This window comes from Sorex fumeus, unplaced genomic scaffold (genome assembly GCF_029834395.1).
Source record: "Sorex fumeus unplaced genomic scaffold, SorFum_2.1 ptg000044l, whole genome shotgun sequence".
In the NCBI taxonomy this organism is placed as follows: domain Eukaryota; kingdom Metazoa; phylum Chordata; class Mammalia; order Eulipotyphla; family Soricidae; genus Sorex; species Sorex fumeus.
The window spans coordinates 39,487,623-39,514,467 of NW_026606101.1; the positions used below are offsets into that span (position 1 = coordinate 39,487,623).

General features: G+C 40.8%; 1 protein-coding gene across 1 annotated transcript in view; it reads left to right on the forward strand.

The window, feature by feature from the left end:
- CFAP61 (cilia and flagella associated protein 61) overlaps positions 1-26,845 on the forward strand; it is a 402,292-nt gene that overhangs the window by 64,937 nt on the left and 310,510 nt on the right. Inside the window, exon 7 of the mRNA XM_056121438.1 lies at positions 6,385-6,544. Coding sequence (XP_055977413.1) covers positions 6,385-6,544 — 160 coding nt within the window. The remainder of the gene's footprint in view (positions 1-6,384; positions 6,545-26,845) is intronic.

Here is a 26,845-nt window from a genome sequence, read left to right on the forward strand (position 1 = left end):
ATTTTGGCTATTGTGAACAAGGCTGCAATGAACATATAGGTACAGATGTCATTTCTACTGTGTTTTTTTCATCCTTGGGATACATTCCCAGAAGTGGTATTGCGGGGTCATATGGAAGCTCAATTTCTAGTTTTTGAAGGACTGTCCATATTGTTTTCCAGAAAGGCTGGACTAGTGTGCATTTCCACCAATAGTGAAAGAGTGTCCCTTTTCCCCCACATCCATGCTAGCTCTGGTTGCTTTTGTTCTTTTGAATGTTTGCCAATCTCTGTGGTGTGAGATGATATTTCATTGTTGTTTTGATTTTCATCTCCCTGATAGCTAGCTATATGGAGCATTTTTTCCACTTGTATTTCTTTTTTGAGGAAACTTCTGTTCATATCTTCTCCCCATTTTTTTGATGGGGTTGGAGGTTTTTTTCTTGTACAATTCTACTAGTGTCTTGTATGTCCTGGATAGTAATCCCTTATCAGTTGGGTATTGGTAAATATTCTTTCCTGGGATGGAGTGGTAGCACAGTGGGTAGGGCATTTGCCTTGCACACGACCAACCCGGGTTTGATTCCCAGCATCCCATATGGTTCCTCAAGCACCGCCAGGAGTAATTCCTGAGTGCATGAGCCAGGAGTAAACCCTGTGCAATGCCTGGTGTGACCCAAAAAAGCAAAAAAGAAATTAAAAGAAAAAAAATTCCTTCCTATTCTGTGGGCTCTTTCTGTATTTTGGTCACTATTTCTTTTGAAGTGCAGAAGCTTCTTAGTTTGATGTAGTCCCATTTGTTTATGTTTGCTTCCACTTGCATGGTCAGTGCTGTTTCATCCTTTAAGATTTTTTTAGCTTCAAAATCATGGAAAGTTCTGCCTACATTTCCCTCTCTGTACCTTTTGGATTTATGTCTGATATTGAGGTCTTTAATCCACTTTGAGCTCACTTTTGTACCTGGCATTAGACAGAGGTCAAAGTTCATTTTTTTGCAGGTAGCTATCTAGGTACTTGATTCTGAGGTACTTGATTTTCTGATATACTACTGTGAAGAGGACTGTTTTTTTAATGTCTCTTCTCTTTCATTATTTGTATACCAGAAAGATATGGAATTTTGGGTATTGATTTTGTAGCCTGCCACTTTAGTATAACAAACCTATTGTTTCTAGGAGTTTTTTCTGTATAGTCATTAGGAATTTATAAGTATAGTATCATATTGTCTGCAAATAGTGACAGCATGACCTTTCCCTTTCCTGTCTGTATGCCCTCAATATCTTTTTCTTGCCTAACTGCTATGGCCAGAAGTTCAGTACTATATTGAGTAGGATTGGCAAGAATGGGCAACCTTGTCTTGTGCCCGATCTTAGATAAAATGTTTTTAGTTTCTCCTCATTAAAAACGATGCTTGCCATAGGTTTGTGGTAGATGACTTTGACTATATTGAGGAAAGTTCCTTCAATGCCCATTTTACTGAGAGTTTTCATCATAAACGGGTGTTGGATCTTGCCAAATGCTTTCTCTGCATCTATTGATATGATCATAGGGTTTTTATCTTTTCTTTTATTAATATGATGGAATATGTTGATTGACTTGTGAATTTTAAACCATCCTTATACCCTGGGATGAATCCTACTTGGTCATGGTGCATAATCTTTTGGATGAGTTGTTGGATTCTGTTTTCTAGAATTTCGTTGAGGATTTTTTCATCTGTGTTCATCAGGGATATCTACCCATAATTCTCTTTCTTTGTGGTATCTGTCTGCTTTTGGTATCAGGGTAATATTTGCTTCATAGAAACTGTTTGGAAGTGTTTCTAATTCTTCACTTTCCTGGAAAAGCTTTCAAAGGATTGGGAGTAAGTCCTCTTTAAAAATTTGGAAGAATTTCCTAGTGAATCCATCTGGGCCAGGACTTTTGTGCTTGGGGAGAGTTTTTATTACCGTTTCAATTTCCTTGATTTTGATAAGTCTGTTCAGATATTCCAGGTCTTCTTAGTTTAGCCTTGGGAGGTTATAGATATCCAGGAATTTATCCATTTCCTCGAGGCTTTCTTGTTTTGTGGCATAAAGCTTCTCAAAGTAATCTCTGAGGATCCTTTGAATTTCTGTAGTTTCTGTTGTGATGTCCCCCTTTTCATTTCTTGTTCGGTTTATTAGAGTTTTCTCTCTTTCTTTTGTGAGTCTTGCTAGAGGTTTATCAATTTTGTTTATTTTCTCAAAAAAACAGCTCTTGGTTTCATTCATCATTTGGATTGTTTTTGGGTTTCCATCTCATTAATTTCTGCTCTAAGTTTTATTATTCCCTTCCTCTGACCCAGGTTGGGCTCCTTTAGTTGGTCATTCTTCAAGCTCTTGAGCTGTGAGGTTAGGTTACTTATGTGAGCTTGCTCTTCCTTCCCGAGGAATGCTCGTAGAGCCATAAACTTTCCTCTTAACATAGCTTTTGCGATGTCCCATAAGTTCTAGTATATCATGTCCTACTTTTCATTTGCTTCCAGGAATCTTTTGATTTCCTCTTTGATTTCCTTTCTAAGCCACTCAGTGTTCAATAGTGAGCTGTCTAATTTCCAGGTGATTGATTTTATTTTCTGTTTGTGCGTGTGATTCACTTCCATTTTCAGCACATCATGGTCTAAGAAGATCGTTTATACAATCTTACCTTCTTAATTTTATGGATGTATGTTTTGTGGCCCAGCATGTGGTCTATCTTATAGAATGTCCCATGCACACTTGAGAAGACTGTGCATTCAGCTTTTTGAAGATAAAGTGTCCTGTATATGTCTACTACGACCCTTTCTTCCATTTCTTCCCTCAAATAGAGTATGTCCTTGCTAAGCTTGAGTCTGGCTGATCTATCAAGAGGTGATAAAGTGGTGTTGAAATCTCCCACTACTATTGTGTTGCTATCAATGTCTTTCTTCAAGTCTATGAGTAGTTGTTCCAAGTACTTTGCTGGTTCCTTGTTAGGTGCATATACATTTAGAAGTGTGAGTTCTTCCTGCTGTACAGATGCCTTGATCAATAAGAAATGACCTCACTGTCTCTTGTGACCTTTGTCAGTCGGAAATCAATGTCTGATACCAGAATGGCCACCCTAGTTTTTTTAAGGAAGTTGTTTGCCTATAGGATTGTTTTCCAGCCTTTAACTTTGAGTTTATGTTTGGTCTGACTCTTGAGATGTGTTTCTTGCAGGCAGAAGAATGTTGGGTTCAATTTTCTGATCCATTCTGCCACTCAGTGTTTTTTAATTGGTGCATTTAGTCCATTGATGTTGAGAGATTATTGTTATGGGGTTTTGTCTTAATTTTCTGCTGAAGTTTGGGTATTTGAGAGGCGTGTCTTGTCTTAAAGTAGCTCGTTTAGTTCTTGTAACCGTGGTTTTGAGTCTGAAGTTCCTGAGTTGCTGTTTTTCTGTGAAACTGTGTATTGTTTCTTCTGATATGAATGAGAGTCCAGCTGGATAAAGTGTTTTTGGTGAGGTGTTTATTACTTTGAATTTTTTCACTATATTCCACCACTGCTTTCAGACCCTGAGGGTTTCATCAAATAAGTTGGCTGTCAACCTTGAGGATGCTTCTTTATAGGCAATTTCTTTCTTTGATCTTGCTGCTTTCAGAATTTTGTCTCTGTCTCTGGTTTTCGTCATTTTTATCAGGATGTGTCTTGGGGTATTTTTATTTAGATTTCTTCTAGCTGGTACCCTTTGGGCCTCCTGAATGTGGTTGCATGTGCTCTTCAGCTATAGGAATGTCTTAGCAATGATGTCTTTGACAGTTTCTTCATCAGCATTTTCTTTCTGTCCCTCTCGGACTCCAATAATCCTTATGTTATTCCTCTTGGCTTCGTCCTAATTTTCTCTTGACATCTGTTCACTGATTGTGAGTCTCTTTTCCGTTTTCTTCTCTTTCCTGGAGAGTCTCTGCACTACATCTTGGAGCTCACTGATTCTGTCCTCAGCTGCTGTTACTCTGCTGCTGAGGCCTTCCACTGAGGTTTTCAATTCACCTACCAGGTTTTTCAGATCTGTCATTTCTGTTTGTAATTTTGTTTGTATTTTTCACATTTCTGTTCTCAAATCCTCTTTTATATTATTGGTGGTGCACTCCATTGCTTCTTTTAGCTCTGTATGCATCCTCAGTAGTTCCCTTCTAAATTATTTGTCAGGTTATCTAATGCTTCATTACTAGTTGGGTCTTCTGGGCTAGTTTCTTCACTAACTAAGCTTGGTGGGTTTCTGTGTCACATTACTATTGTGACTGGTGCCGTCTAGACTTTCACGCTCACTATTACTGTTATGTTTTTGGTGTGATATTGAGGTGGGGTTAATGACTTATTGTCCTAATGTGTTTCTGGTGATCGGGCTTCCCTAGCGAAAGTTCCACCAAAGAGGCTAATTTATGGTTTTTACAGGATATGGAGGGCTGGAGCGATAACACAGCGGGTAGGGCATTTGCCTTGCATGTGGCCGACCCAGGTTCGATTCCTCTGTCCCTCTTGGAGAGCTCGGCAAGCTACCAAGAGTATCTTCCCACACGGCAGAGCCTGACAAGCTACCCGTGGCGTATTCTATATGCCAAAAACAGTAATAACAAGTCTCATAATGGAGACATTATTGGTGCCCGCTTGAGCAAATTGATGAACAATGGGAGGACAGTGCTACAGTGCTATGGAGGGGAAGAATATTTTGCAGCTGCTAATGTGGCTCCAGAAACACCTCCACTGGGCTGGTACATGTATGGGGGGTAATAGGCAGGTTCCTGGAAGTTGGCTGCTATTTGCGTGTTCTATCTGGGCTCCCATTCCCCGCAGATCTGGGCTTAAGAGCCAGCTTTGCATGAGCCAGGTTGGTCGTGCGCAGTTTGGGCAGCACTTCCCCCTGATTGGGAAAAGTGGAGGCAAGTTCCTGGAAGTTGGCTGCTATTCATTTATTTAACTTGAGTGTCCATTTTCCCCACCCCTCCAACTTTCTTTCTCATATCACATCCCATGAGACAATCAATGAGGTAAATAAATGAAATCAACAAAATTGAAGAGACCTGATCTTATCAGATGCAAGAGATCAGACATTCTCAGAATTGGTTGGGAACACTCAGTGGGAACAAAGGATTGTTTTATTTATTTCATAGTTCTTTTCATTATTAAGAACTATACATGATAGAAGGGAAGCAAAGTAGACAGGAGACAAAAGAAGAAGAATAGCTACCAGATGACCTTATTTATCTGTGGCATATAAATTAACAGGACAAGGTAATGTAATGTATCAAACAGGAATATACCGAGATTAGCCTTGACTTTAGTTTATAGAAATGAGAATGGGGGACTGGAATGATAGCACACCGGGTAAGGCGCTTGCCTTGCACGTGGCTGACCCGGGTTCAATTCCCAGCATCCCATATGTTCCCCCAAGCACTTCCAGGATTAATTCCTGAGTGCAGAGCCAGGAGTAACCCCTGAGCATCGCTAGGTGTGACCCAAAAAGCAAAAAAAAAAAAGAGAGAGAAAGGAATGAGAAGGGCATGGAAGGAAAGAAATCAAGAGGAGGATGGGAGGTAACAAAGCATGGGTCAGGGGCTATAGAAAGTACATAGTGGTACAGAGGGTATGGTACATGGATTTACCTAAACTGAGAGCCCGGCAAGCTACCGAGAGTATTCGATATGCCAAACACAGTAACAACAAAGTCTCCAATGGAGACGTTACTGGGCCCGCTTGAGCAAATCGACGATCAACGGGAGGCCCTTTACCTTTACCTTACAGAAACAGAAACACTGTAAATAGAAGACCCACACTATATTAATCAAATTTAAACAAGTGCTTGCTAAGGAGGCAAGTTAGGATTGGGAGAGATCCAGGGACACTGGTGAAGGGAAGTTAATACTCAGAGTAAAATTGGTGTTGGAACCATCTAAGTGAGAACAAGTTTGTAAGTCACAAGTCTTGGGGGAAAAAGTGAAAATTAAAAAAGAAATCCTAGAAGCCATCTAAATATCAATAGAGGACTGAGTAAAGAAATCCTGGATGTTCATGCACACACAACACACACACAACACACATCAGACAGAACTGGGCTTGCAGTGGGATGATAAAAAGATGCTATAGGCACAAGCATGGACTAGAAGAAGGATGTATGTGTTAAGTTCAAAATATTTTTCCTCAAGAGTTCTCTGGAAGTCTCCCTAAATCATCCATCCATCTCTAGGTCTACTCATTCATTGGATGTTTCTAAAGCTCATGTGCCATGCATAGTATTAAACACCATGGCAACTAGAGGAAGATTATACCTACTACTTGAATATCTGAAACTTACTGCCTAGTTACCACATGGGAAGAGATCATGGAAGGTTTTATTTGATGAGAATTAATTTGAGGTCTGATAAAGTAATGAGGTGTTTTGGGTTTTTCAGGTAGATGGGATGGCTGTTGGGTTCATGAATGTCTGCTCAAGAGTGAACATGCAGCTCCTGCATGAGTGCTTTGATCTGGGGCCCTTCCATGGACTCTGCACCCCACATCCTGAGGATGTTCTGGAACCACCGAAGAATTTAAGACCTCACAAAAATCAAGGTACATTGGCAGTTATAGAAAAACATCAAGAATGCTTTGTGCATACCTTATACATAGGTTATTAAGTGATGAAACCAGATGTTTTATTTTTTATCTACTTCAATTTTCATGGTTAATCACAAATTTGTGTGTTATCTATGTCAAAATTTTATAGATATGGCATAGTTTGTATATCTGTGAGCTCAAGATAGTCAAAATTGAAAAGGTTTTGCTAGGCATAGTGACCTTGCAGCTTAAAGTTTCTGAAATTTAGAATTCCTACATACATATAGTTATAGTAAATTAATTGCTATCATTTAAGGATTTTACCTTTTCCCCCCATCCTACAAAACCCAAAGTGAATTTTTCAAGTTAAAAATTCAAGATGTTCTATATCCCTTAAGTTTGAATTCCAGCAATTAGCTCTTCTGAGATTAGTCTTTGACAACTTAATGTACAGCGCATGACTATTGAAAAAAAACACTTTTAGCTTGCTTAACTTATTTCTAGGCCTATGAAATAATAAACTTGATTTTACATTATCAGTTAGAATTGTCACCACTGTTATCACTGTCATCCCATTGTTCATTGATTTGCTCGAGCAGGCACCAGTAACGTCTCCATTCATCCTAGCCCTGAGATTTTAGCAAGTGCCACATTTGAGGCTCTTTCAGGGTCAGGGGAATGAGACCTATAATTGTTACTGGGTTTTGGCATATCGAATACGCCATGAGGAGCTTGCCAGGCTCTGCCATGCGGGCAGGATACTCTCATTAGTCTGCCTGGTTCTCCAAGAGCGAGAACTAGACAATAAGAGATTACATGGCCGTGGATTCATAGCTTGGTTTTATAGTCTCTGGATCTTAGCCGTTGATGGGATTACACAGTGCTTGCGCAGGGGGCAGTTGGTGAGTGTAACTGCCTAGATACTGGAAGATGGGGGATCTAGGTGGAGGAGGCCCAGTCCCTTTCTGAGCAGGCTTGGAGATCTCAGCCCAAATTGTCACCAAATGAAATTAAATAATCTCATTTTTTAATTTTTAATTTAATAAGGTTTTCATCACGGGTACTTTAACAACTAAGTGATTGGGTTTTTAAATCAGAAAATTATCATCAGGTAAACGACGTTGGGTACATGAATTCAACCTGAGTTTCCATTTTAGTAAAATAGGGAAAATAGCAATACTCTCACAAAGGGGGGGAGTTATGAAGTCTCACTGAAATCACCCATGTTAAGGGTTTGACTCAGTGTCTGAGAAACATTGTCAACCTAATCAATTTATCTGGACAGGAAACTGGTACATGTAAAAATAAAATTCATCTGAAGGTTTGTGCTCATTACAGAGTAAATGCAGATGTATAGATGGAGTCATTTTTTAAAAAAAATTTATTAGTGAAACACTATGAGATACAGTTGTAGACTTACAAATTTTGTGCTTGGGTTTCAGTTATACAATGATCGAGTACCCATCCCTCCACCAGTGCCCATTCTCCACCACCAGTGTTCTTTTGGATGTGGGCCAGTCTCTGAGGTGTGAGATGATATCTCATTGTTGTTTTGATCTGCATCTCCCTGATGATTAATGATGAAGAGAATTTTCTCATGTGCCTTTTAGCAATTTGGATTTTTTTTTATTAGTGAGACACCATGAGGTACAGTTGTAGACTAACAAATTTTGTGCTTGTGTTTCAATTATACAATGATCAAATACCCATCCATCCACCAGTACCCACTTCCCACCACCACGGGTCCCAGTATCCCTACCACCCCACATCCCCCCCCCATCCCACCCTGCCTCTGTGGCAGGGCATTCCCCTCTGTTCTCTCTCTCCTTTTGGGTGTTGTGGTTTGCAAAAGAGGCATTGAGTGGCAATCATGTTTGGTCTACTTTCAGCATGCTTCTCCCATCCAGGGAGGTTCCTCCCAACACCCTTTATTTTGTGCTCCCTTCTCTATCTGAGCTGCCTTTTCCCCTAGCATGTGTGGCTGGCCTCCAAGCCATGGAGCAAAATTCCTGGGACTAATCTCGGCCATTCTTGGGTATTAATCTCCTATTTTGTTACTTTATGTTCCCCAGATGAATGCAATCTTTCTATGTCTATCCCTCTCTTTCTGGCTCATTTCGCTTAACATGATACTTTCCATGTAGTACCACTTGTATGTAAATTTCATAACTTCATCTTTTTAAACCACTACATAGTACTCCATTGTGTAAATGTACCAAAGTTTCTTTAACCAGTCATCTGTTCTTGGGATCTCAGGATTTTTTTTTTTACCAGATTCTGGCTATTGTAGAGTGCTGCAATGAACAAACAAGTGCAGATGTCACTTCGACTATACTTTTTTGCTTCTCTGGGATATATTTCCAGGAGTAGTATTGCTGGGTCAAATGGGAGCTCAATTTCTAATTTTTTGAGAATTGTCCATACTGTTTTCCAGAAGGGCTGAACCAGTCGGCATTCCCACCAGCGGTGAAGGAGAGTCCCTTTCTCACCACATCCACGACAACACCAGTTGCTTTTGTTCTTTGGGATGTGGGCCAGTCTCTGAGGTGTGAGATGTTATCTCATTGTTGTTTTGATCTGCATCTCCCTGATGATTAATGATGAAGAGCATTTTCTCATGTGCCTTTTAGTCATTCGGATTTCTTCTTTGAGAAAGTTTCTGTTCATTTCGTCGCCCCATTTTTTGATGGGGTAGATGGAGTCATTTTTTATACTGCTGATGTCACTCTTCACAAGAGATAGGTAGAAGGACTTCATTCAATAATGAAGACCTATTTGCTCATGCTTAATGAAGTTACAAGTTTTCTGAAAAAACTTCAGCATGAGATGGTCATCACTATCACTATCACTATCACTGTCTCTGTCACTGTCACTATCACTATCACTAAAACTATCACCCTATTCATCGATTTGCTCGAGCAGGCACCAATAAGTCTCCATTCATCTCTGTCATGTGCTAGTGTAGCCCAGGGGCATACTGGGGGCTCTTTCAGGGTCAGGGGAATGAGGACCATCATTGTTACTGTTTTTGGCATATTGAGTATACCACGGGTAGCTTGCCATACTCTGTGTTGAGAGCGGGATACTCTCGGTAGCTTGCCGGATTCTCCAAGAGAAATGGAGGCTTTTGGGCCAGCCTCTAATCACCTTTACAGGTGTTCCCAGTCAGGCATATATGCGGGCAGGGTACTCTCGGTAGCCTGCTGATTTCTCTGAGAGTGAGAACTAGACAATAAGTGCATTCGCAGCCACACACTTCTGAGAGCTTTGCTTCACAGTCTCTGGATCTTGGCCGCCGATGGGGCCACACGGCAGTTGGTGGGCACAACTGTCCAGCCACTTGGAAGATGGGGGATCTGGGCAGAGGAGGCCCAGTCCCGAACCGAGCAAGCCCAGAGACCCCAGCCACAGGTCCCGCACACCCAGGCTCCTCTGCCAGTTCCCTCATGTGTGAGGCTTGTCCCAGCATGTGGAGAGTGATCTCCGCATGGCTGCGTCTGGGTCCTGGAGGTCTCCAGCTGCTGGCGCTCCACTCAGGGTGGAGAGGGAAACCCAACCCGCCCCCCTCCAAGGGGACCCCGGAGAGGACTTTTCAATATAAAAAGAATAAAAGTCATCATCAGCAATACTGGGGCAGTTTGATAACCATATGCCAAAAAGTGAAGTTAGACAACCCTCCAACCTCTGTGACTCACATTGAAAAAAAAAACGCTTAAAATTGACTAGTTCTGGGGCTGGAGCGATAGCACAGCGGGTAGGGTGTTTGCCTTGCACACAGCTGACCCGAGTTCGATTCCCAGCATCCCATATGGTCCCCCAAGCACCGCCAGGAGTAATTCCTTAGTGCATGAGCCAGGAGTAACCGCTGTGCATCGCCGGGTGTGACCAAAAAAGAAAAAAAAATTGACTAGCTCCTATGAGAGAACTGAAACTGCAAAACTCTTAGAAGAAAACATTTAAGAATAAATATTGATCTAATTAGGCAATGATTTCTTTGATAGGACATTAAAAGTACAAACAATCAAACAAAAACCAGACCATTAAAATTTAAAATGTCTGTGCCTCGTCATAAGAAATTGAAGACAAAATGGTATGTAGCTCTTTTGGGCAATAATCATGAAGTTGCTCAAAATACTAAACATGTAAGTACAATGCAACCCAACAATTCTACTAGAAGGTAAACTCAAAAGGATTAAGAACAAGGGCCCAAGCAGGCGTCTCTAGACCAATACTAACCGAAATTAGTCACAACAGTCAACAGTGGGCCGCCACAGCCATGAAGGGAGGGGTGAACAATGGGTTAGCATGAGTCCTTTTCTGAGGGCCATGTGCCCACTCCCCGCATATGCTCAAAACCACAGCACTGACCTGTCCTATATTATGTTTCCCTATATATATATACACACATATATAGGTATAGATCTATATGGATAGTGCATATGTGTGTGTATGAGTTTAATTTTTAACTAGGTACATTGAGACACTAAGACCAATAGTAAAGCAGAACAAAGGAATGGAGCTGGGGAGGTGGCTTTGTACACACAGGGCATGAGCTACCCTGAGTGCGGTTCTGCATGGCATGACTCCATACCCCTATGGGGCAAGAGAGGACCTGGTCCCACAGAAGCACTGAGAAGCCTCTAGAAAAAAAGTAAGTGAAACTCTGATACAAGCTACAAAATGGGCGAATACTGAAAAACGCCAGATACAAGGACAAAAAAAAAAAACAAACAAACAAGTAGTTCCACTTAGATGCTATACAGGCAGTCAAATTCAAAGACAGAAAGGGGGCACCAGGGCCAAAGGACGAAAGGTTGTTTATTCATTAACTGAGTTTTTATTTGATTAATCAATGCTGTGAATGTAATTAAAGCCTCTAAATATATACCAAAATAATGTACTTCATTATATATAGGGTTTTTAAAAAACAACCCAAAGAATAGGACTAAAAATTTGCAGATTGTATCATATTATCTTACAACTCAAAAATTAAAGGACATATCTAATTTAGACAAGATCTGAAAGGACATTTCTCTGAAGTAGATATACAAATAGCCAGTAAGAAGAGAAACCATGCTAGCATCATTTACTCATCAGAGAAACACAAATCCCGCCTACAATAAGATATCATTTTACATGCCAAAAATGATCGAAATTAAAGAGACAGAGACAATAAAAAGTGTTAACATGGATGCAGAAAAACTGGACCCCCCTGGCCTAGACATCTGTAGAATGACTCAGATGCTTTGGAAAATAACTTTGCAAATCCTTAAAATGCTAAATGCAGAATTACATTGGGACCCAGCAATTTTATTCTAATGTATATGCCTAAAGAACTGAAAAGCATATCCTCACATTAACTGCATGTAAGAATATCTGTTGCAGCCTTAATTATAATGGAAATAAGTCAAAGTGAACCATTAATGGTAAAATATGATCATGAAACAAAATGTGGTACAAATTTACACACACAATACTACACGATAGAGGAACAGTAGAAGCCGCGTCATGGTAAGGAAAAGAAGCTTCAGGGGAAAGAACATCTCTCATACAGTGCCTACTGCGAGAGACTTGAGCCCACCTGGAGCGGAATGAGAGAAAGAGAAAGGTTCGCAGGGGGAGGACAAGGTTCTGAAACTACTGGTGGGGAGAAATGTACCAAAATGACCAATAAATTAATTAATTGTATATTTGAAGGAGTGGGTTTTTCATATTAGGAGTTACAGCTTGAAAAAAATGTAGGAAATACCATTTTGAGTACACCAAGTCCTTTAAGGAAAGAAGAGTCTTGGGGCTGGAGCAATAGCACAGTGGGTAGGGTGTTTGCCTTACACATGGCTGACCTGGGCTCAATTCCCAGCATCCCATATGGTTCCCCCGAGCACCGCTAGGAGTGATTCCTGAGTGCAAAGCCAGGAGCAACACCTGAGCACCGCCAGGTGTAACCCCGCCCCCCCCCAAAAAAAATGGAGTTTTTGAGGAAGTCCCGAGGGCCCACATCTGGCACTAAAGAGAGACTCCATGTCAGCTGAAAGTAAAGCAAGTACCTTACCTGCTGTACTACCAGTCTCATAACTAGAACCTACCATAATTACTCAGGTGAAGTAAATACATGGGTATTAAGAACAGAAGCTTCATACCTGTTAATTGACTATGGTGTGACATATTAAGCTGATCCGCGGTGGTTTGAAGTAATCCTCTTTCCTCTCCAACCTCTCCACCACCTGCCCTATCAGAATGGCCCATGGTGGCCGCGGCCCTGCAGCCCACTGCAGTCTGCTCCTCAGCACCCAGCCAGAGGGCCCTTCTTTCCTTCCACCCTCCCTGGGCTCCTGACACCCTCGTCTTCCTTCAGTGCTGGGAATGTTCTTCCTAAGCCTTTTGTTTCTCTCACTCTTCCTTTTGGGCAAGGAGGAAAACTCAACCATTTCTATCAGTTTAAGGCCTTCTTAAATCTGAGCTTCATATCCCTACATCCAAGCAACCTACTCAACATTATCCACTTGGACAGCAATTAGGGATCTCGAGTAGGTGCTGGCCCTCTCCAACGGACATCTTCAGCTCACACTTCAGCCCTTTCCCTCTGCATCTAGCTTCGCAAGGCACAACTTTCCTTTACCCCCAGTCGAACAGGACCTGATCTCTGAACCCCACTGTCATCAACCAAATTCAAGAAACTATTACTCTCCTAGCTTAAGTTGTAAGAGCAGCTTCCTCAGGACCAACTTTCACCCCTTTCAAGCCTATACCACAGCCAGATTTCGTTAATGTCAGTAAATCTGATTATGTCTCAAGCCTCTCGAAAGCCTCCTGCCATCCTTAATGTAAATAAAACTTGGGTCCTTCCTTCCTACCATTCTTGATGACAGCTCGATTTCTCTTCTGAGCTCCACTCAAAGTGCCCCCCTCTGTTTTTTGGGTCACACCTAGAGTTGCTCTGGGGTTACTCCTGGCTCTGCACTCAGGCATCACTCATGGCAATGTTCAGGGGACTGTACAGCATACTGCAAATTGAACCCGGGCAAATGGTCATGGCCATGAAACAAGAATTATTATTGTCATTTTAAAAGTGTTTAATTTGGGTTGGAGAGATAGTACAGCGGGTCAGGCATTTCCCTTGGGTTCGATTCCCAGCATCCCATATGGTCCCCCGAGCACCGCCAGGAGAAATTCCTGTGTGCATGAGCCAGGAGTAACCCCTGTGATCACTGGGTGTGACCCAAAAGCAAAAAATAAATAAATAAAATAAAAGGTTTAATTTCTTCTTTAACAGTAGAATCAAATGTTTTAGGCTTTAAGTTTCTCATGTATAAAATATAGACAAAAATAACATCTAGCCCACAGAATTATAGGGAGAATTAAATATTAGACTTACAGAATGTACTTAGCTTAGTGCTATGGAAAGAATAAGTATTTAATTCTTTAAAAGCTTTTTATCCCCAATTACTGAATCTTGATGCTATTAAAAGCAAATTGAAAAGATAGAGAGAGTACTTTTTAGTATGCCTTCAGTTACCAAGGCTTCTCTGATATTCCATATTCAGTGAACAGGCAAATCTTTTGTCTTAGAAATCTAATGCCAAGAACAAAATTTAAAATTTAGGCTGGGGGCCGGAGCAATAGTACAGCAGGTAGACCTTTGCCTTGCATGTGGCCGACCCAGGTTCGACCCCAGGCATCCCAAGCACCGCCAGGAGTAATTCCTGAGTGCAGAGCCAGGAGTAACCCCTGAGCATCACTGGGTGTGACCCAAAAAGCAAAAAAAGGAAAAAAAATTTAGACTGAATACTGCATTTGAAATAAATACATAATCCTGTACACCGATATATGGTAGCTGAAAGAAGTCCTACCTTTCTCTGACACCTTTACTATTTTACTTAAAATTAATCTAGGATAAAATGGAAAATAAAAGAAATGGGAAAGCTTCACTTGTCATTCTCAATTCCTTGTCTATTTTTTTAAAAATTATGTTATATGTTCATTAAAACAAAGGTAATTGTGAAATTTTCACCAGGGCTTACTATTACAGATTTCTGAATAATTCAGGGATCACTTGATCACTTGACATCCTGTTACTCATCGATTTGCTGGAACAGGCACCAGTAATGTCTCCATTGTCCCTGTCCTGTGCTAGTGAAGCCCAATGGTGCCTGCTTCCTACAGAAACATGAAGAGCCTCAAACCGTTTGTTCAGGGTCTTGACGAAGAAGTCTGGGTGGCCACGCGATCGTTTGACATCCCATGGAATCCAGTCAGTAACAGCTCTAGTCCAGCAGTTGTCTCCAAATTGCATTACGTGTCCAGCCCATCTGATTTTCGACGCCTCGACAAACGAGACAGCGTCCCTGATTCTCGATCATCAATAGAGGTCAGAACTCCGGATTCCTTCTCTCACATGAGTGAAGCATGATACTCCAAGCATAGCTCTTTCTATTCCTTTCTGGGGGACCTGAATACCATTCTCATCCTGTTTTCTTAGGGCCCAGATCTCTGAGGCATATGTTAATGCAGGAAGAGCAGTGGAGTCGAAAAGATGTGCCCAGAGCCATGTCAAACTTGGTCGAACTCAGATCTCTTCAATAGCCATGTCCACCTGCCTACATACCAAATCCCGCAGGATTGATATGTTGTTCCCAGTGTTCTTCCTTCCGAAATCCAACATGCCATTTTGTCGGTAAAGAAGCCAACAGCACCCAGCCCAGACAAGGTCAGACCTGAACACCTGAAGAACCTGCCGTCAGTACTTATCAGTACACTGGCTCAGCTCTTCTCACGCTTCCTGTCTGAATGCAAGGTTCCATTCCAGTGGAAAACCAGTAGGACCATTCTATTGTACAAGATGGGAGACATCCACAACATTGGCAACTATCGCCCAATCTGCCTATTGTCCATCGTCTATAAGTTGTTTACTTGAGTCATGCTGAATAGGATTGGTGGAACACTAGATGAAGGACAACCATGCAAGCAAGCCAGGTTTCGAAAAGAATTCAGCACAATCGACCATATCCACATGATAACAAAGCTCATTGAGGTTTCTCGTGAGTTCAAGATGCTGCTCTGTCTAACATTTATTAATTTAAAGAAGACCTTTGATTCTGTTGAGACTGAAGTGGTCATTGAAGCCCTAGCCGAACAGGGCGTTCAAACTGAACACATGAGGATCTTTTATGAGCTGTATTACGGATTCACTACCAGGATCTTACCATTCCACAAAGAAGTGATCATTGATGTAAACAGAGTGGTTCGGCAGGGTGATACTATTTCATGGAAACTCTTCAAGTCAGGGATAGACTTACAAAAAATCAACAACTCAACATATCCATTAACACATTTTGCTTCTATATTCCTATTAACAAAGAATTAGGCTCAATAGAAAATTCTAAGTTTGGGGCTAGCGAGATAGTACAGCAAGTAGGGCACTTGCCTTTCATGACCTGACCCAAGTTCGATCCATGGTACCACATGTGATCCTCTAGCACTGCAGGGATGAACCTTGATCACAGATCCAGGAGTAAAACCTGAGCACAACTGGGTGTGGCCAGAACCAAAAAATTTCCAAATTTGCTATTTCCTGTTCATTTTTATTTTTTGATGAGTCAAGAAAGAAATTTTCTTTTTAAAAAATTTTTCTTCTAAAAAATTTAATTTTTTTAATGAATTGTGATTTACAACATTATTGATAGTTGAGTTTTAGGCATATAATATTTCAGCACTAATTCCATTATCAATGTCAATTTCTCTCCAGCAGTGTTCCCAGATTTCCTCCTCACCTCAACCCCCACGCCATTTGTACCTGTCAACTTGACAGGCACATTCCAGAGTTTTAGTGGTTGCAGCTTACATCTCATGTGTTAGTGTTGTTGAGTCTGTGTTTTGGGTATATGGCTATACCACTTGCCCATATCACCAGGATAACTGGAGCTCTGATGCCTGTTCACCCATTACTTCCCTTTCTCTTCTCTGCCCCTCCTTAATTTCTTTCCTTCTCTGTTCTTCTCTCTATACACTGGGGTCAAGGACGATCTTGGCATCCCCTTTACTACAATATTTTTCCTCATCCAGTATTCTATATACAACAGATATGTGAGGTCATCCCATGAAGAAACAATTTTCTTAGAAACTAAAATTTTTGTTTCAAATCCCACACAACACTGTGCCTTATATATACACTTTAACTTTTGAATTTTTCCCCCACAGGATTCTCATATATATGTTCATTTGTCCTCATAATAATATAGGCTAGGGCAGGGAACAGGTGATGACGTCCCTTTCTTATATTTATCCAAGCTCATGCAAGGCCATAAAACTTCTTAATAGTTGACTCAGTACCAAAGTCCAGTCTTCCCTGTTTGGCAAGGTGGCTTGGTTTACTATAGATAGCTTTGGCCAAAAAATCCAATAGTGGTTCTATACTATATCATGATCTTTTAAAAAATATGCATTTTTTTTTGGTGGGAGGAATGGATTTGGGGGCCATACCTCTCTGTGCTCAAGGATTACTCCTGGCCATGAGGAAAGCACCTTAGCCCATGTACTATTTCTCAGGTCTTCTAGGTTTTTTTTAAAAAAATAATTTTCATGAGTTCTTCAGTGAGGTATCACTTGAATGAATTCAGTGACTGACCCATATCCATAGAATTTGTGCATGTGTGCTCTGGACAGCTTTTGTGTGTTTTGAATCTTTACTTTTGTGTCTCTGAATTTTGCCAGACCATGGAAGGGTATTCTGGCCTATGCAAGAAGCAGCCTAGAAAGACAAGAAAATTGACACTTCAGGAGTAAATTTCTTTCCTGTCTCAGATTATTCTCTCATTATTCCCAACCTACTACTTTCTTGGTTAATCCTCCAAATAAATCACTATTCTCAAATCTTTGATTTAGAGTGTACTTCTGAAAAAACTCACACCAAGACAATGCTGGCTGGTGTAGTCTTTCCCACCATCTATGAATATTTTTGTTTTTGCATAGCTGAAATGAATCAGAGTATAAATATGCCTGCTTCCTCACCCCTCAAGTTAGATAATTCAGACATGAGTTTTGTGTTGCTGCCATAATTCCTCCTGAAATTAAGTTCTAGCTTTTCACAATGATAATCGGTTTAATAACATCTGCCTGCCTTTCTCTTTCTCTAGTCCTCACCTCCCTCCATCATCCCATTGGTTCTACCTCTTAGTTCTGCTCTGAAAGCTCACATTTTGTCTCAAGGTCTGGTCTTTCTTTTCTCATGAATTATAAAACTCGTGGTTTCACGCCAACCTCAATACTTCTGAGCAGACTAATGATGAGGTACAATGTTCTTAAGTTAATACAGTCGCTCTTCTTCATAATAGCTATTTTGTACATTATGATCATTTATCATTTCCACCATATTAAACATTTCTATTTATATCAAAAAGGTTTAATGATACGCATTCAATTTTCATGTTACTTGAGTAACATATATATTTCTGTCTATTTTCTAGCTATCTATTTTACACTAATACACTTATAATTTTTTATTTTTTATGTACTAAAGTTTGAAATGAAACTGGGCCAGCGGAAACAAAGCCTGTAGATGCAAATTATGTCTGACTAGAAGAAAAATTTAATAAGTTAAGTTTTTTTTAATTTAGTGGAGATTTTAGTTAAGAAAGAGCAGCTTACCAGTTATTGGAAGAATTCATAAAGAAACTGCCATGAGTACTTTCTTATTGTGAGGGAGATTGTACTAAGATTGAAAAATCTTTTTAAATGCTAAGACTCTGAAAATTAATGGAACACATGTTGGGATATTTCATATGCCTAGCAGTTTATGAATATTTTCTATCAGTGACAATAGAATGGCCCAAAATAATATATATGTTTTTCTAGTTGGCTCCACCATTAGCCTTGCCTGATGTTTTCAAATCAAGCTGTCTTTTGTTCACTTCATTATTATAATAAAGACTTTGGAGCCAGAATTGAGCTGGCAATTTTCACGATGATGCATCAGGCAAAATAGGACGCAGCCTACATTTCCACAGCTGTATTGACATCACCACACCTACTAGTTGAGATAAAAAATAAAGCAAACAAACCTCCAAACTTTTGTTTGTCATGTAGGCTAATACAGTGCAGGGAAGCAGAAGCATGTTTTTTTGTTATTTTTATTAGTGAGACACCATGAGGTATAGTTGTAGACTTACACATTTTTGTGCTTGGGTTTCAATTATACAATGATCAAATACCCATCCCTCCACCAGTGCCCATTTCCCACCACCACGGATCCCAGTATCCCTCCCACCCCCCATCCTCCCCATCCCACCCTGCCTCTGTGGCAGGGCATTTCCTTTTGTTCTCTCTCCCCTATTGGGTGTTGTGGTTTGCAAAAGAGGCAATGAGAGGCAATCATGTTTGGTCTATAGAATCCTGTACTTTTTAGAAAATTAATTAATTACTTTTTTAATTGACTGTCTGTAAGGTACAGTTACAAAGCTTTCATGATTGAGTTTCAGTCATATAATGATTGAACACCCATCCCTCCACCAGTGTACGTTTTTCACCACCAATGTTCCCAGTATCCCTTCTGCTACCCCCTCCCTATCCCACCCCCTACCTCTATGGCAGAAAATTTAATCCCCCCATCTCTCCTTTTGTCATTATGGTTTGCAATATAGATACTGAGAGGCCATCATGTTTGGTCTTGTATCTAGTTTCAGTACATATCTCCCATCCAGAATGATCCCTCCAATGATCATTAACTTAGTGATCCCTTTTGTATCCCAGCTGCCTTCTCCTTCAGCTCATGGGGAAGGCTTTCAACCATGGGTAAATCTTCCTGGCCCTTTTCTCTACTGTGAATTGGGTGTTATTCTCATATTATGTTATTTTATATTCCACAAATGAGTGCAGTCATTCTATGTCTATTCCTCTCTTTCGGACTCATTTCACTTAGCATGATACTCTCCATGTCCATCCACTTATAAGCAAATTTCATGACTTCATCTTTCCTAAAGCTGCATAGTATTCCATTTTGTAGATGTACCAGAATTTCTTTAACTTTGTCCTCGGCACTTGGTTTGTTCTCGGGCACTCGGCTGTTCCCAGATTCTGGCTATTGTGAACAGTGCTGCAATGAATATACAGGTGCAGATGTCATTTCTTGTGTAAAACTCTTCCTCGGAGCTGTGTAAACTCCTTAGCTCAGGTGACACTATGAGTGATTACACAAAAAGGATGTTCGCAGGCTCTCCAGGCGGCTCTCTCTCGCCACCTGCTTTCAGTGCTCTCGCACTGCTTCCCCACCTGGGACGGCTGTTGGTAATGGGCAGATGAAGGAGGAGTGAGGGTCAAGCTGGTTGGTGGTCAGTTGCTGTTTATTCCATCTCTGGTCTCTCCCAAACTCTCTCCACAGCTCTCTCCCCCAATGGCCACAACTCTCTCCCCAACTCTCCCCCAGCTCTCTCCAGCTCTGCCCTACTACTCTCTCTCTAACTCCCTCTTCAGCTCTCTCCACCTCTTGCTCCAGCTCTCTCCAGCTCTCACTTTCTCCCCAATTCTGCCACAGCAACCCTCTCTCCAACTCTCTCTGAGCTCTCTCCAACCCTCTCTCCCACTTACAACTCCGCTGCAGCAAACACCTCTAACCACGCTTCCCAAACCACGCCTCCCCCCCCCCCCCCCAAGTGCAATCAACATGTTTATCAGGCCTGCCTGACCACCTGCAGCCCAGGAGGGCATAACAGTGCTTAAAGAGAAACACTCCTCTCCTTAGAGCAGCAATTTAATTAACATCTTAATTCTACTCCCTAATATTTGCCATTCTGTATGGACACAGTAATAGACACATTTAGGCTTATAGGGTGATCCTCCTGGGGACATCTCACCACAGACTCAGACTACAGTGCTCAGGCCAGATTAATCATTTCTAACCCTAGCAGGGTCCAAATCTAGTTATTACTTTTTGGATCGTGACAGAATTTGCCCATAGCCATGCTCTTAACTTATAGTTAAGCATTATGGCACTTTGTTCTGGCCCATTTCGATGCCAGGGTAACTCACTGCTTGTTCTGGGTCCATCTAGTCTCTCATCGGGACCCTGCTTTTGGGGATCTAGGTAGTAAGGGCAACTGAAGCTTAAGTCCAGTGAGCAGATGTAATGTTATCTGGAGTTAACTCCCAAGTTACAAATCATGTCTTTTTAACTGTCTTTCTGTACCCATACAAAAAGTAATTGCTCTGAAGTAAATAACCATGCAAAGGACATAAAGGAGAAAAGCACTGTAGCACTGTCACTGTCCTCCCGTTGTTCATTGATTTCCTCGGGGGGTGGCCCAGTAATGTCTCCGTTGTGAGACTTGTTGTTATTGTGTTTGGCATATTGAATACATCACGGCTACCTTGCCAGGCTTTGCCATGTGGGCGAGATACTCTCGGTAGCTTGCTGGGCTTTCCGAGAGGGGCGTAGGAATCAATCGAACTTGGGTCAACCTGGCCCGCTGTGTGCAAGGCAAATGCCCTACCCGCTGTGTTATCGCTCCATCCCTAAAAAACATATTTAAAGTCAGCAGAGTCTGATCAGGAGACACAGGTAATTGACAGGTTGGGGGGAGCAGTCAACAAAACCAAGCTCCCTGAGGCCAGGGAGGAAGGGCAAACCAATGTTATCCTACAATTTTTACTGTACCCTTGGGATATATTCCCAGAAGTGGTATTACAGGGTCATATGGAAGCTCAAATTCTAGTTGTTTTTTTTTTAAGGAATTCCCATATTGTTTTCCAGAAAGGCTGGACCACTCGGCATTCCCACCCACAACAAAAGATAGTCCCTTTCTTCCCACATCTGTGCCAGCACTGGTTGTTCTTGTTCTTTTTGATGTGTGCCAGTCTTTGTGTGGTGTAAGATGATGTCTCATTGTTGTTTTGATTTGCATCTCCCTGATGATTAGGGATGTAGATCATTTTTTCATGTGCCTTTTGGCCATTTGTATTTCTGAAGAAGCTTCTGTTCATTTCTTTTCCCCATTTTTTTTATGGGGTTGGAGGATTTTTTTCTTGTACAGTTCTACTAATGTCTTGTATATCCTGGATACTAATCCCTTATCTGATGGGTATTGGGTAAATATTTATTCCCATTCCATGGGCTCTCTCTGTATTTTAGTCACTGTTTCTTTTGAGGTGCAGAAGCATCTTAGTTTGATATAGTACCATTTTTAATGTTTTTTTTTCCCCTCTTGCTTGGTCAGTGGTGTATTATCCTTAAAGACACTTTTAGCTTCAATGTCATGAAGGGTTCTGCCTACATTTTCTTCCATGTATCTTATGGATTCACGTCTGATATTGAGATCTTTAATCCACTTTGATCTGGCTTTTTTGGCCTGGCATTAGACAGAGGTCAGAGTTCATTTTTTTGGCATTTAGCTGTCCAGTTTTCCCAGAACCACTTGTTGAAGAGGTTTTCCTTGCTCCACTTCATATTTCTTGCTCCTTTGTCAAACATTAAGTGATCATATAATTTGAGAGTCTGTGACATAATATTCAACTCTGTTCCATTGGTTTCTGTGTCTGTTTCTATTCCACTACCTTGCTGTTTTAATTACTATTGTTTGTAGTACAGTTTGAAGTTGGGGAAGGTGATGCCTTCCATCTTCTTCTTCCTATTGTCTTTTCCCCCGAATGACTGCTTTAGCTATTCATGGGGATTTATTGTTCCATATGAATTTCAGGAGTGTTTTGTCTATTTCTTTGAAGGATGTCATGGATATACATCCTTATAGAAACTGCATTGAATCTGTATAATTTGTTGAGTATTGCCATTTTGATTATGTTAATCCTCCTGATCCATGAGCAGAGGATGTGTCTCCATTTCCTGGTATCCTCTTTTATTTCTCTCAATAGTGTTTTGTAATTTTCTTTGTATAGGTTATTCACCTCTTTAGTTAAGCTGATTCCACGGTACCTGGCTTTCTGTGTGAATGGAATTGTTTTTCTTAATATCTCTTTCTTCTCTTTCATTATTTGTATGTAGGAAAGCCATGGACTTTAGGGTATCGATTTCTTAGCCTGCTACTTTACTATACAAACCTATTGTTTCTAGGAGCTTTTTTGTAGAGTCTTTAGTATTTTTCAAGTATAGTATCATGTCATCCGCAAATAGTGATACCTTGACCTCTTCCTTTCCTATCTAGATGCCCTTGATATATTTTTCTTGCCTAATTGCTATGGTAAGCACTTTCAATACTATATTGAATAGAATTTGTGAGAGTGGTCTGCCTTGTCTTGTCCCCAATTTTAGAGGGAACATTTTAGTTTCTCCACATTGAGAATGATGCTTGCCAAGGGCTTGTGGTAGATGGCTTTGATTATACGGAAGAAATCTCCTTCAATTCTTATTTTGTTGAGACTTTTTATCATGAACAGGTGCTAGATCTTGTCAAATGCTTTCTCTGCATCTATTGATATGATTATACGGTTTTTATTTTTTTATAGATATGTTGTATTATGCTGATTGGCTTGCATCCACGGGATGAATCCTACTTGATCTTGGTGTATCATCTTTTTGATGATTTGTTGAATTCTGCTTGCTAGGATTTTGTTGAGGATCTTTTCATCTGTGTTCATCAGAGATATCAGCCTGTAATTCTCTTTCTTTGTGGTATCTCTGTCTGCTTTTTGTATGAGGCTGATATTTGTCTCATAGAAACTGTGAGTGCCTTTGATTCTTCAATTTCCTGGAAAAGCTTGAAAAGGATTGGGAGTAAGTCCTCTTAAATTTTGGAAGAATTCACTAGTGCATCCATCTGGACCAGGACTTTTGTTTTTGAGAAGACTTTTTATTACCATTCAATTTCCTTGATAGTGATAGGTCTGTTTAGGTACTCCAAGTCCTCTTGATTTAGCCTTGGAAACCAGGAATTCATCCATTTCCTCGAGTTTTTCTTGCTTCATGGCATAGAGATTCTCAAAGTAAGTAGAGGCCTGTTCTGAGGAGTCCTGAGGGGATCAGCTTCGTGAATCTCATTATAGCACCCAAAGCCTAGCAAACAATCCCTGTGGACCTGGAGGCACTCTGGAAGGAGAAATTTAACTTTATGTAACAGAATTGAGGGCTTCAAAATAATTTTCAATATATTGCCAGAATACCCCTCAGTGTTACTTAATATACATTTAAATGGCCTTTCAAAATATAATTTTCATAATATTTCTTTATAAAATGTAACAATGTTGCCTCAGTCTTTTTCAAATCAGTCTTGTCAGTAAACACTTTCTTAAGTCTTTTTAAATTTTCATTTCATTGAATTTAAGTGTACTTCTTGCCTCAAACTCTTTTTCATTAGGAAGAGGAAACAATAGGGATCTTTCTCTGTGTGCCTAGGAAACACCGCCTAAACCAAGTGTTTTGGATGTGGTGGGAGGTGGGAGGCTACGTGAGACCTGGCCCTGCTGCCCCTTGTGTGCAGTCCTCCCTCAGCAGTACTTGGGGAACCATCCTTAGTGCCAGAATCAAACCAGGGCAAGAACCTTAACGTCTGTACTATCTCTCTGCCCCTGAAACAAGTTCTATTTATTACGTATAGCGCAACAGTAGGGCGTTTCCCTTGGGCGCAGCCAGCCCAGCTGAGCCGGGTTCGATTCTCCACCCCTCTCAGAGAGCCTGGCAAGCTACTCAGCGTATCTCACCTAAACGGCAAAACCTGGCAAGCTGCCCGTGAGGTATTCAATATGCCAAACACATTAACAACTTTCAAAATGGAGATATTACCGGGTCCGCTCAAGCAAATCGATGAACAATGGGAGGACAGGACAGGTTTGCAGATGTATTCAGTAGCCCCAGGTCTTTTATATTTTCTTTTTAATTTCTATTTTTTTTTTTTGCTTTAGGGTCACACCTGGCGATGCTCAGGGGTCATTCCTGGTGCAGCACTAAGAAATCATTCCTGGCAATGCTCAGGGGACCATATGGGATGCTGGGAATTGAACCCGGGTTGGCCACGTGCAAGGCCTTACCCGCTGTGCTCTTGCTCCAGCCCCTCTTTTTTTATGTCTCTTAATGAATTTAAGAAATTTTATAAGAAGGGGAGAGGGAAGCCGTAACATGTTCAAGAGAGAATGCAGACTTCTCCAGGAGGGAAGAGGCCCAGGAAATAAAAGGAAGAAATTATGTACCGCAGATTGGGATATAGACAATTTCAGTGCACTTTTTAATTTTCTTCTTGTGTTTGGGTCACATCCTGTGATGATTGGGGACTATTTACAGCTCAGTGCTCAGTTTGGCACTGGGGATAACTGGCAGCGGTGCTCAAGGAACCTTGTGGTCCCCAGACCTCTAAATTGCAGAGTATGCAATTTGACCCATCCTCTTGACGTCCTAGTCTTAGGTTTTTTTTTACCTCTTTATTATTTATTTATTTATTTATTTATTACTTTTTTGGGCACACCCAGCGATACTCAGTGGTTACCCCTGGCTCTGCACTCAGGAATTAACCTCTGGTCATGCTTGGGGAACCATATGGGATGCCAGGGATGGAACCTGGGTTGGCCGTGTGGAAGTCAACTACCCTACTCACTGTACTATCACTCTGGCCCTGGTGTTTTACCACTTTTTAAAAACAATCTTTTTTTTTAAATTGAACTCTGTGAGATACACAGTTACAAATTTGTTCATGATTGGGTTTCAGTCATACAATATCCCAACACCCATCCCTTCACCAGTGTGTACATTTCCCACCACCAATGTCCCAGTTTTTCTCTCTCCTCCCACCTGTCTCTATGGCAGGCACTTTTCCTCTCTCTCTCTCACTCTCTCTCTCTCCCTCTCTGTTTCCCTCTCTTTATTCTTTTGGGCATTATGGTTTGCAAAACAGGTACCAAAAAGTTATCATGCATATTCCTTTACCTATTTTCAGCATTCAGTACTTGTCCAGAGTGATCATTGCCAACCATTATTGTCATAGTGGTCCCTTCTCTATCCTAACTGCCCTTTGCCCTCCAAACACTTATGGTAAGTTTCCAACTGTGGAACTAATTCTCCTGGGCTCTGTTTCTTCTGTCCTTGGATATTAGTTTCATACTGTTTTTTTAATATCCCATAAATGAGTGCAATCATTCTCTGTCTGTCCCTCTCCTTTTCACTCATTTTATTCAGCATTTTACTCATCCATTTATAAGCAAATTTCATGATTTTATTGTGTAGTATTTCTTTCTTTTCTTTTCTTTTTTTTTTTTTTTTTGCATTTTGGGTCTCACCCAACAATGCAAAGGGATTGCTCCTGGCTCTGCACTCAGGAATGAAATTACTCCTGGTGTGCTCAGGGGACCATATGGGATGCTGGGAATTGAACCCAGGTCGGTCACATGCAAGGCAAACGCCCTACCTGCTGTGCTATCTTTCCAGCACCCTTAACCTCTTTTTCATTTTTGTTTGTCTGTTCTAGGTTTCCCTCCTCTTTTGATTCTTTTTCTTACATGGATTATAAATATTAATTTGAATGAATATAAATCCCAAATATTACTCACACCAGTGTTCTGAATTTCCCTCTCATTCAGTCCACCACCTGCCTTTATGCTTTATGGCAGATAGTTTTCTTTCTCCCCCTCTCTCTTCCTCTCTCTCTCTCTCTCTCTCTGTCTCTCTTTACCCATCTCTGTGTGTATTTCTTTTCTTTTAGGCATTATGGTTTGCAATGCAGGTACTGAAAGGTTATCATCTATATATATCCAAATAAGATCTATAGACTCTGATCTACAGTATTCTGCTAAAATATTCACATTATATACCATTATTATAATAGTCAATGTATTTTTCAATTATTTGACTAATGTCCTACTAGGGCTCCATATTAGTTTTCTCAGTTGAAGTATAAGGTATCACAGAAATCCAAATCAGGTTATAGGCATGGTGGGCTTCTTCTGACGCCTCTTTTCCTGTCATACAGGTGGTCTCTGTCCCCGTCATCGCATGGCCTCTCTCTGGTCCATGTCCTGGTCTCCTTTCTTCTAAGAACAGCAGGCATACTGAACTAGTATATACTTCATTTTGCTTTAATTATTTTTTATAGGCATATCTCCAACCATAGATACATTCTGTGGATCTTAGAGTTGGGATGGAAGCATGAGTTTTGTGGAATCAATTCAGGTCATAGTACTTCAGGTCCAGTGTTGAATGTTCTCTGGATCTGAGACTGATGATAATACAGTAGTGGCAACAAAGTCTAATTAAGCATATTAAAATTTAAATTCTCTTCTTTTTAACCACTAAATGTCTCTTTAGTGCATAATGGTAATAAAATTGCATTCTTTCACAGTTGTAGCCATATTGACCCACTTTTGCCATTTTCAGTTTTCTGGACTGAACTAAAT